The sequence below is a fragment of the Pyrgilauda ruficollis genome, unplaced genomic scaffold (assembly GCF_017590135.1).
Source record: "Pyrgilauda ruficollis isolate IOZ18807 unplaced genomic scaffold, ASM1759013v1 scaffold12, whole genome shotgun sequence".
NCBI classification, from domain to species: Eukaryota; Metazoa; Chordata; class Aves; order Passeriformes; family Passeridae; genus Pyrgilauda; species Pyrgilauda ruficollis.
Genome location: NW_024510321.1, coordinates 14,034,405 through 14,046,630, shown reverse-complemented (window position 1 = coordinate 14,046,630; position 12,226 = coordinate 14,034,405). Strand labels below are relative to the sequence as shown.

General features: G+C 40.6%; 1 protein-coding gene across 3 annotated transcripts in view; it reads left to right on the top strand.

Annotated features, from left to right (window-relative positions):
- Positions 1-12,226, top strand: part of LOC121365261 (mycocerosic acid synthase-like) — a 38,475-nt gene that overhangs the window by 20,421 nt on the left and 5,828 nt on the right. For 2 of the 3 annotated variants that reach the window (XM_041489300.1, XM_041489310.1), the window contains 6 exons: positions 5,435-5,539; positions 6,704-6,772; positions 7,486-7,639; positions 8,611-8,771; positions 11,549-11,752; positions 11,854-12,035. In XM_041489300.1, coding sequence (XP_041345234.1) covers positions 6,712-6,772; positions 7,486-7,639; positions 8,611-8,771; positions 11,549-11,752; positions 11,854-12,035 — 762 coding nt within the window. In that variant the 5' untranslated portion in view covers positions 5,435-5,539; positions 6,704-6,711. Of the gene's footprint in view, positions 1-5,412; positions 5,540-6,703; positions 6,773-7,485; positions 7,640-8,610; positions 8,772-11,548; positions 11,753-11,853; positions 12,036-12,226 lie in introns of those variants that run through there. The other variant, XM_041489318.1, reaches the window with a different exon arrangement.

Here is a 12,226-nt window from a genome sequence, read left to right as displayed (position 1 = left end):
AGATGCAATTTCTGTGAAAACTTGTTTGCTGTCTGTAATCCTGTAACAGCCTGCCAATCCGCAAAGGCTGATACATGTTCTCAAGCTGAGGGCTGCTAACAGGTTTATAGGGATCAGGAAGAAAACCAGCTTTTCTTAAAGGAACAGTTTTGAGTTGATTGAGCTGTTATTTGAGGCCTCAGGCTGCAATTTATCAGCTGTCAAATAGAGAGCTTCTGCCTTACTTACAATTGTTTTGGTTGCAGGCTAGATTAAAATGTACACCATTTGTTTTTCCATTAAAATTCTTAATTGTTCAATAATTTAATTCTGGAGGTAAGCAGAAATGATCTGCTCTTGAATATTAAGGGAAGTCAGTGAGGCAAGCAGTGAGGCAGTGGTAAGGTGCATGGCTGAGCTTAGATCAAAGGGTCCAGAGGATTCCTGGTGTCAGGGACACCCAAGGCAGGGCAGGGAGCTCCTGCCTGCAGCCAGGAGCTGTCCTGAGAGAGGCTTCTGCAGTTGCTTCTTGCCAGGATCAACTGTGGGAGATTGAAACAGTCCTGGGGAGCAATGTGACCAGGATGGGCAGATGGGATTGAGGGGGCAAACAGGGCTTGAGAGGGTGCAGCCATTTGCACAGAAGGGCACGTGAGAAGGGCTGTGCATCCTGCCTGTGGACCCACAGCCCAGGGAAGTGCTCTAAGTCTCTGCCATGATGGTGGGCACATGCCTCAGATATGAACACAGTGATTTTACAGAGAAAGCCTCTGAGATGTTTGTGGCTTCCTTGCAGATGGGAGTGGTAAGGAAGGAGACTTCAGTAGAAGCAGTAGGTTACAATGAGTGACCACACTCTTCTGGAGAAAAGGTAAATGTCTGCAAAAGACGTGCACAGGGTGTTGCATCAGCTAGCTGAGTTGCAGGAAACAGTTAAAAGGCTGTGCAGTACTAGAGAGGCTGAGATGGACATAGATAAGTGGTTTCAGAACCATACAACCGCAGCAGACCACACAGAGACTGTGACATCTTTGACCCTCATGACCTCCAAAAGCCTAACTGCTTCATTACCCACCCTCCAGCGTTGCAACCAAAACCAGATATGAAGCTTTAACTACTGTAGACACCGATGAACAAGGTCTGTGAGGAGAAACTATACCAGCAGCAGGCAGTGGATGCCACAGAAGGAAATGACAAATGCTTGTAGCGGGTGACGTACTGTTAAGGGGTATTGAGGTACCCATCTGCTGGCCTGAGAACAGGATATTCTTTGGTGACAGTGGCCTGCTTGGAAGGGATGGAATCTGCCTCTCTGGAAGTGGGTGATCTTCAGTAGCAGGCTGGACAACTTAGTGAGCTTGGCTTTAAACAGGAGAACTCTGGGGGTGAGGTCCAAAGTGGCAACATTTACACCACTGCAACCGACTGTGGAATAAGTCCGGCCAACAGAGTAGTGACAAATTTTCCTTATTTGCCTGGCCAGAAGGCAGCCACCTGTCACATCAAGTGTGTGTTGATCAATGCACGGTCTGAGGAACAAACAGGAGGAACTGGAACTTCATGCATCACTCAGAAAGTTATGATATCACAGGAATAACTGAACCATGGTGGGACAGCTCACGTGACTGAAGAATTACGATGGATGGCAATAGACTGTTTCATAAAGACAGGCAGGGATTAAGAGGAAAATGAGTCATGCTGTATAATAAGGAAAACCAGAATATGTAGAGGTCAACTACAGCAATTGAGATTCTAGCTGGACAGAAGATGAACATTTTTCACAACAGGAACTACAAGTTATTGGAATAATCTCACCAGGGAAGTGGAATTCCCCAATTTTGACACTTTTAAGATTCAGCTGGAGAAGGTGCTGGCCATCTGCTTTTTCTAAAAAAGATTGCGGCAGGTGATCCTTGAGGTCCCTTACAACCTGGTATTCTATGATACTATGAAAATGTTTGTTTGTATTTACTATAAATGCTACACATGGCTCAAGGCTAGTTCTACCTTTTTTTTTTTTTTTTACTTTTTGGGGGGGGGAGGGTGCCTATTTCTGACCAGTTATGTTCTATCTTTTATAAAAAATAACATCTTAAACATCTAAATGTAAGCCCTGATACCAGACGCAGTTACTCAATAGTGGATTTTCAGGGGAACTTTTTGAGATAGCTGAATGCAATGTCATGTATCAGGAATAGAGAAAGTGGGGATTTGACAGGATGTGGTATTTCCTTCTGAGAAGCTGCAATTCTGAAAAGGAAACTGGGAGTCCTGTTAGATAATAATCTTATTTCACATCTCAGATTAAGTGTATAGAAAAAAGAATTAATGTCATCCCTGCATACACAAAAAGGAATATTGAAAAGGTATAGGGAAATAATTGTTCTACTGCATTTGCTAGTGAAAGTGGTTTTATATAACTTTAGCTCTCTAAATTGATCTGATTTTCCCGCTGCAGGTTTTTCTCTGTTGTCTTTGGAGAAGAAAGCTAGATGGTTACCATAGACTATGTGCATAATATTTGCATAGCTCAGGTTAAAGGAGGGGAACCCTATCCATGTCCCAGCCATGTTCAGAGTTTACACAAGGCATGCAGATTCCAGATTCCACCTCTAGGAAGTTAAGAGAAATCCTCTTGTGCTCCATCCTTTCCTTATCATTCAAATTTTAGGAACATTTTGCAAACATCTTCATACTATGATGTCATGTCTTCTCTTCTACTTGTTGATCATCAGGAAAGGAGTTGCTTCTGTCCATGCTCAAACTATTAGCAATGGCACCAGACTATCCACAGCTGGTATGAATGAGGCAGGGCTTAGATATCTTTCCAGGCTTTCAGCAAATGCATGCAAACAGTTTTGCATCATTTACTGTCATATAAAAAGCTTGTTTTTGCAATCATACATGAGATTACTATTAAAGTGGGGGAAAAAAATAAAAGAAAAATAATTTAGAGGCCAGAAGCTGCTCTTCCTTTTACTTCTGTTCCTCCTCACTAGCCCCATAGTGCAGAGCTAATATAAAGAACTAGGGGTTGTCACACATATTACTCTTGCGGTGGGCTCCTTTTTCACCCTATTAGTTTAGCTCCTGGCATAGAAGACCCCCGCTGTGCTTGGTGTTATTAAAACTTTTATAACAATAACAACAACAGTGATAATAAGTGTACTGGAAAACTTCATACCTGTAGAATTAAAAAGGTAAAAACTGCTTCCTTATTCAATGACACATTAATTAATTATTGTTCATTATAATTACATATAAAGCTAGTTTTTGAGATTTGACTGATTGGAAATTGTTTTGCCCAAAAGCCAGTGCCTTTTCTTACTAGGTTTTTATGATAATGCAGAATGACATATTTGTGTCACAACCTTCTATATTGTCAAAGCACTGTTTCAGTGAAGAAATAATATCTAGTGATTAGTGTAGTAATCCTTCTTGTATCCTGATGGAAACAGGGAACCCACATGCATTTCAGTCCTGATATCTACTTGGAATTAAAAAGCATTCAAAATTTTTTTTGCCTGGATTGTCTTTGAAAGACATGCAGTCCCACAGATACTTCACTCATGCATGTTTTCCCACTAGAAGACAGTAAAAACTTGATTGAAATAATAAAGACTAGGAAAATAAATAGCTGTTTTCCTGTATTTGAATCTCAGTTGGATGTAATTGTTTGAGGAAATACACATATATTTTGTTTTTCTTTTTGGAATTATCAGACATAGGTCTGGATAGAAGAAACCGAAGGTTTTGTTCAGAGGTGAACACTGTAATGGCGTGGGAGACAAAACAAGTGTAGTGCCTCCCATTTGACAGGTCTTTGTTTCTCTTTTCAACTTTTTACTTTTAAATTTAGATGAAATGCATGACAAATCAACATGCAACTTGGTGACAAACCAACATGTAATTCAGTTATAAATAGGCTGCCTACGTTAGTAACAGACTCAATCCATTATTGCTACATTTGCTTCCATACTTAGTTCCTATTTCTGCTTCTGTCATTGCTCGAAAGGATTGGGCAAGCACTTGGGTTTATTAATATATTCCAACTATGATGAGACTAGTGCAAGTCATTAGCACTCAGGCAACACACTGCTAAACTGTAAATAAAATGTTCAGAACCAATGATGTGAACAGCTCTTTCTTAGTCCTTCACCAGTGTTCACATTTTTCATATTGTGTTTGGATCACTGGGGTTCAGATTGGTTTAACTTGCATTGAAATTAATGACCACAGGTGTGCAGGATTCATTTCAATATTCTACTAATTCCTAACTAATACCTTAAAATATGGCTGAGCCACCATTGCTTTCAGGTGCTGATTGTGAAACTGTAACAGAATTCCACAGCAAATTCCTAGTTCACTTGATGAATCCACATTCTATTCTGCCAGGGAATGGTAGTGGTATCAGCACTAATGAGAGCTCTTTAGAGATGTGTAAACTATGGAGATTCTCAAGTCACTTTCAGACTAGCCATCTTGTTAATAAGCCTCATAATGATATCGAGGAAGTATGTTAATTAAGTTAAAAATCATTAAATAACTCCCAATAACCTCAGAACTGAGAAAGGTGAGTGACTGAGATATTCAGCTATGAAATGGAGAGCAGAATTTAAAACTTTCAGGGCAGATTATAAAGCTTCTTGGTGGCAAAATATAACAGAATAAACTGTTTATTCACAGCACAATGCTTTTTTGCTTTCTTTGTGGAAAGAGTTGTGTCCCACCACCAAGGAAAACTTAAACCATGAGTGAATGTAACCCTGTGTTTTTATTACAAAGTCAGAAGAGGAGAAAGATGAGTTTAGGTGGTTGGGATGAATTCAGATGAGGGAGAGTGAAAAAAGGATCTAGCAGTGACCACGGGACTCGATAATTTCTGAGGTTATTTCTGGATATTCCAGTGTTATTTGGCTTTTAAGCAGATGGCAGTTTTTAGAAAGAAAGTTCAATACAGCTTTTAATATTGTGGTAGACTCAGAAATACTTTGGGACTTTTGTCTTTTGGCAAGGCTTTTGTGCTTTTACATTTAAATGGGCATGCTCAGTAAAACAAAGCAGCTGTGGAATCAAACATGAGACTCAGGTTTTAAGTTTGTAGAGAATTTATTTTTCATTTTCACAAATAATGCCTCCAACAAATAGATAGGGCTTTAACACTAGTTAATATTTATCAATATTAAGAGTAAACCAAACTGAGTTATTACTTTAAAGACAGAGTATTTTAGCTCATAGTCTCAGGATCATAAAGATTTTATGAGCTATTTCATGGCAGATATCTCAAATTAATGGTTTTGCTAACTGTAAAAAGTTAGATAAGACAGAGGTTTTACTACTGTTTTAGTGTGAAAATTCATTGCATCAAGAATTTACTACTTCAGGGAGTTAGTTTTGAACTTTAGTCGGGTTTACTGACTAATCACATGACTCATTTTCAGTTTTTCTTTGAAAGGCGTTAACATTTTAGCATGCCCATTTAAAAAAGAAGCCACGCAGAATCCTATATAAACGACTTCCACAGACAGCCTATTGCTCCACCCCACTGGGATGATATAAGGTAAGAGATACATAGCTCTAGAAATGCTAAAGATATGGTTTATGTTATGATGGGAAGGTCCTTAATTTTCTATTACTTTCTATTTAAGTAATAACTTAGGAAAAATGCTTAAAAGTACTTTTGTGATAAAATATTTCATGAGGCTTTGCAGCTTTAGTTTAGCAGTTACATTAAATTAAGAAATCATAGAATCATACAAATCATAGACAATTTGGAAAGAATGTAAAGGAAACAATTCTTGTGTCAATTTTGAATTTACATTATTAGTAAAATAGAATTTACTCCTAGAAAGCCAGATTCTGGTCCCCTTATTTTTGCTAGGTGGCCTTTTAACTTTTTCTGCCTTTTCTGTTCTTAATGTAACCTAGAAGTAAATTTTTCAAAGTATGAATCTGAGCAGTTATTCCTAATTTCACCTTTCAAAGCAAACCTCCAAGAAATAATAACTCTGAGTGATGAGAAGGGCTGTGAAACAGCCTCATCTCTGCTTCACTACTGTCAGTCAGTGACTGAGAAAGGCTGTTTGGGACCTGCTGTGCTACCCCTGGGATGGAAAACTCTCCCCACTGCTTTTCTAGAGGATCCCCCCCAAAACCTTTCTAGAGAAGTCATCTTCTTTCTTCTCCTCTTTGTGGGTAGAAGGAAGTCCAGGAGGAGTGCAGGGCTTAGAGCTGGGCATCCTAGTGAGTTCTAATTACTTCAGTTGAACTGATTCTCATCTGACAAGTTCCTTTCTCAGAATCAAGGAAAAAAAATAAAAAAAATCATCAGTCAATTCTATCCTGGGGTATTTAATTTGACCCCAAAGAGAATTCTTGTCTTTGCCATCTTATTTGTTGAAAAGATTTACCTTTTGTTAGCAGCGGTTAAACAGTAAAAAGGAAGTGTGTGTGCATGACAGAGTTTGGGGAATTAAGTGGGGAATTCCCTCTGAAAGTAGAGACAAGAGGAAGAATATAGTAGAGCTCTGGCCACTTGTGGGCAGTGTCATTTGTCATCACAACCAACAGTAGATCATTCCAGATTAAATAAGTTTTGAACAAGCTTGAACAAGTTTTGAACAAGCTTGTGTGTTTCTGGGAAGTTCACATTTTAACCTAATATTTATTCAATGGTAAATGCATAATTGTTGGACTGGACTGACAGTGCTTCTGTCTTGTGCAGCCCAGGAGATGGAGATGGAGACTGCAGATGAAATTGCTATTGTTGGAATAGGATGCAACTTTCCTGGAGGTAACTTTGGGGTAAAAGCAAAGCAGGCTGTGAGTGAACATTGGAAAGCAGAGTCTTTTATTAACATTGAAATGGAGGAAACCAACAGTTGTTGGTTTGTCCCTTGGTTGAATTTGTTTCTTTCCTGCTTGTGGGATCTTTTTGAAAGGTGGTGCTGTGATGGAAACTACTTGGCCTGAATTTGTTTGCAGACAGACAGACAGACAAAAGAAGCTGCAGTGCTGGTTGTGGGAAGGGCATTGATCTGCACATGAAACTCATACAAATGAGCTGGATGATATGACCTTTCTGTGTGTTCACTGGCTGGGTGATTGTGCATTGTTACAGGACTCTGCATCCATAGGAACAGGGCAGATGAAGGGCTGGACATTCTTATCAGCAATGCCTGTGAAATAAACAGGTTGGGTTTTCCTAAAAGAAGGCTTGCTTTATTACAGCAGGTGGAGTAGATGCAGTGAGATGGCAGGGAAATGGGGAGAGAAGGTGGTTAAGGATTTTGTGGTGTTCCTTTGTTTTTAGACAAGCAGTGAGGGGATCAGTCATGCTTTTTCATTGTCCTCTCACCAAAGAATGATCAATTCTTTTTGTGGCAAGTCTGCTTGAACAGCCCAGATTTACAGGTGGGAGGTCCTTGTTGCTGATTGTGCATTTCTGAGTCTGTGTGGGGAGGGGGAGCACATAATTTAATCTGTTTTAAAAACTTTGTACAACAGGAGATGGAATTGACAATTTCTGGAAAGTCCTGGAAGAAGGCAAAAACTGCACGGTAGAAATCCCCCCTGAGAGATTTAATGCCCAGGAGTGGTACGATGCAGATGGCAACAAGCCAGGAAAAATATGTACAACACGAGCTGCTCTTCTCGATGAGTGAGTCTGTTCCCCTGCTGCACCACTGACTTTTGTAGTACTTAGACTATGGGTACAGCTGCTCAGGGGCTGTGATAGGGGGAAGAATAGCAAACCACAGTAAGGTCAAAATAAGTGTCTTTTATTTGAATTCCACATTCACCTAAAATCCTCAGGCTGTAGAGCTTCATTCAAAGGAGAAGGTGACATGCACAGAAGAAATCTTATTGTCTCCTGAAATTTATACTTGGCAGGGTTGAACCATAGGACCCAGAACTACTTTACTGCTTAGTCCCATGTTAGATATTGAATCCTGCTCTGAAACCAAGAAATGATAGAAGGCCATATAAATCTGATCTTGGGATACATGATTAAAGTTGGACTTGGTCTTTTGTAAGCATGGGCCTATTTTGAAGACACTTTTAGAAACAAGCATACACATGCACACACACAAAGCATTCTGAATGTATTTTTAGCGAAGCATTGGTATTTATTGAAAACACCTGAGCTGATCCTCCATTTTTTGGTTTTAAATTTAGAGCATTGGTCTGTATTTGCTTAAAATAATCTGTAATTTTTGTAGAAAATAAGGTTTTGTGGGGGATTCTTTGCAGTGAGGAGAGATTCTCGTTTTGTTTATAACTTGTTGAAGCTATGACCACATTACTGCAGAGGGAGTCTCATTCTGCACATTTCACAGCTTGAGGAATCCAGTTGGTAGTAGTGCAATAAGCGTGAGAATAAAAATGGGTAGGAGTGGGCTCTTAACTCCGAAATGCAGAATCATTGATAAAATGACATCTTTTGTGGTGGGACATGAAACATCTTTGGCTTATAAACATTTTCTTCTGAATTTCATAAATGGGAACTGTGGCCTTAACACCACTTACTGCTTGTATTTTCGTGAAGTTTCAAAAAATGTTTACTGTGAGTCTAGAAGAAACGGATCTTATATACTTATGTCATATTTTATTCCGATCTGTGTATTTCAGATTTAATTCATTTGACAACCACCTGTTTGGGATTAATAATATGGAAGCAGAACGCATGGATCCGCAACAGAAATTACTGATAGAGTGCACATACAAAGCCCTGGAGGATGCAGGAGTTCCTGTGGAATCTATCAGTGGCTCCAAAACAGGTGTTTTTATTGGTAAGATGAAAATTTCATGGCAAAGAAAGTGTGTTTGAACCTCACAAAGATTGGAGCAATCCGTCATAACATTTCAATATGTTATCTAGCACTGGATCTAGGCTGGATCTAGACTGGAGATTTAAAGCTACTGTGCTATGGCACTAGTGGTTACTTTTAGTAAGAATTACCAGGCTACTCTAGAAGTTCATGGTACAATTCCTGTATCTCTTTTTGGTGCTGTTCTTCCTGTGTTCAGGCACTGAAGGGAAGCAGGAAACTGCATCTGCAACCCAACCCTTCTTAGGAAAGATCCTCCCAAGCCAGGCTGTGACGTTCCAGCCTTAAGGGGAAGGGAACACCCAAGATGTGTAATTGCTCAGGCCTGAAAAAAATTACAAAGTTTTAATAGTAAGTTACACACTTGGCATGGAAATTGGAATGTTAGTCCCTGACCTGCTACATCAGCACATGGCAGTGGGATGTGGATAAAGAGGTGGGGTGGAAGGAAAAGAGAAAGGAAAAGATGAATTAAAGAAGGGGAGAGAGAAAGAGGGAAAGAAAGAGAGAAAAAGAGAGAATGAAAGAGAGAAAAAGAGACAATGAAAGAGAAAAAAAGAGAGAAAAAGAGAGAAAAAGACATCACCAGTCCTTCTTCAAGTGTTGATCTGGCCAATGAGATGTCCAGGGTCTTGGAGGACCCCCCAGATTTGTTGGGGGTACATTTTTATAGATATGTTTTCCTGCCCTGAAGACAGGTTGCCCTCTTTCTATGCAAATTATCATGTCCAGTTCCTTCTTTCAGACCTTTTTGGAAATGCATCAGAGGCTTTGGGGTTCTTGGGTGGTCTTAATGCCCTCCCTCCCCAGATTGACCTTGGGTCAATATTTCATTCCTGTTTCTGTGCTGGTGCTGCCCATTGTTTGTTGATGGGGGTAGAGTGGTAGGAAAGTGCCCAGCAGAAAAGGACCTGGTGGTGCTGGTGGTCAGTAGCTGAACATGAGCCAGTGTGTGCCCAGGTGGCCAAGAAGGCCAGTGGCATCCTGGTGTGTATCAGCAATAGTGTCACCACGGAAGCAGGGCAGTGATTCTTCCAACTGTATATGGCACTGGTGAGGCCACAGCTCGAGTTCTGTGTCTACTGTTGGGCCCCACAATTCAGGAGGGACACTGAGGTGCTGGACTAAGTCCAGAGAAAGGCATCAGAAGGGTCTGGAGCACAAGTCCTCTGAGGAACAGCTAAGGGAGCTGGTATAGTCTGAGAAGAGGAAGCACAGGGGTGATTTTATTGCCCTCTACAACTGCATGAAAGGAAGGTGTAGTGATGTGGGGATCAACCTCTTTCACAGGCAACCAGAGACAGGATGAAAGGAAATGGCCTCAAGCTGTGCCAGGGGAGGTTTAGATTGGACCTTACAGAGAAATTCTTCACATAAGGGGTGATTGGATATGAGAATCAGTTGCCCAAAGAGTTGATGGAGTTACCATCCCTGGACGTGTTTGAGGAAAGACTGGATGTGGTACTTCATGCCATTGTCTAGTCAACAATGTGTTATTTGGTCACAGGGTGGACTCAATGATGTCAGTGGTCTTTTGCAATCTAACTGATTATGTGATTTTGTGATTGTGTCTCTGTGGAGCAGAGCAAGGATGTTTATCCCAGAGAAGTGCTGCCCTACCTCCCCATGGTCCCGTCTCATTTTGGTTTTTTTAACAATCCTTGATTATTACTGACAATCCTTGGTTGGCTCCTTGGCTATTGGTGTTTGACATGTACACATTAGCCCCTTGTCTTCTGAGCTTCTACACAGGCCTACACTTTTCCCCCAATATGCTGTTTTCCAGTACAATTTTGGTCAAGGTGTTCTGGGGATTAATATCCTTTTAAAGCAGCAGAAATCCTCCTGTGGACATTAGAATGGTACCAAGGTGCACTTGTCCAACTTGCCTTTGCCCAAAAAGTTAGGGAGGAGATTATACCAGATGCTGTTGAAAGATATTTAAAAGACAATAGTATTGTAACAGCATATTATTGCTGGTGTAATCTGTGTCTCTTTAAAAAGGAGTTTTCTGGGGGAGTTTGCCTGATGTACCTATAGGAGAAATGCTTCAGATTACCTATTAGTCTGAGAGATGGTCTTCTTCCATTGAGGGCTCTATTCCTTGCTCTCTGAATAGAGCTACTGCTCTTTACACACGTGCTCATGGACTTGGGGATCCACCATATTTCAAGCGTAGTGTTCCCAGAAAGAGGACACACCTGCTCTCACAGACCCCGCTCTTCTTCTTACTGCTTGCAAGAGTGAAAAAAATGAGGAATACAAAGCATTGGATGTAGTTTGTGCTGTGACCTTTAAATTGGTACATCTGAGGACCTGAAGCTAATGTCTTGTACCTTTATGTCTGAACTATCCTCTTTGTAACTTGTTGATGTTAAATGTTCTCATAGCTAAACTACAACACCCTGAATCTCAAAAGCGTATCTCAGTCTCAGAGTGAGATACAGATGTCTGAGCAGACCACAGATATCTTAGCTGTATAATACAGTGAGCTGAGCCATCAGAAAGGGCATTTCCTGGGCAGGTAGGAATTTCCAGTGTTAGGTATGTGTGTGTAAGTTCGGTCCAGGGGAAATTGCTGTGACTTCTCCCTTTGAGTTCTGTTGGAGCAAAGCTTCATGACAGGAGCCCTGATGCCATATGGCTTCATCTTAACACCAAACCACACCGCCAGGTTTTGAGCTGTACATGCTTATTGTTGGCTTGGGTTAACTTGACATGTATCTGATGTTTTCCAGGTCTCATGAATCGAGACTATGAGATCATAACCAGCAGAGCTGTGAGTGAAATAAATCATTATGATGGTACTGGAACAGCAATGAGCATTGCTGCCAACAGGGTCTCTTTCACATTTAATCTGACTGGACCATCTCTGACTGTTGACACTGCGTGTTCGTCTTTTCTTTTTGCTCTGCACTATGCCTTGCGAGCCATTAAATCAGGTAATGGGACTGAAGAGGTGCTGAACAACGAAATCAGAATTTCTGGTGTCTGTCTGTCACCAGGGCCATCTCAACATGAATATGTTTCTCTTTGACTCCAGGAGACTGTGAGGCAGCAATCTGTGGTGGAGTGAACTGCATCATCGATCCCCGCACCTTTGTATCTCTCAGTAAAGCCAAAATGATCTCTCCAGAGGGCATAAGCAAACCCTTCTCCAAAAAAGCAGATGGCTACGGAAGGGGAGAAGGCTGCGGTGTTGTTTTCCTCAAACCACTGAAAAAGGTAAGATTGCTAGTGAAGCAGCCTGAAATAAGACTGGCTCCTTGCCTGAATTTTGTGTCTTCAGGTCTAATAATGACTATTCCAGAGAAGTTTTTCCAATTTAAGTTTAAGATTAATGAAGCATTTCTTTAGAATTTATCAACTTTTAACATAGGGAAAGGATCTTGCATGTAAAAGTTAGTATCATTATC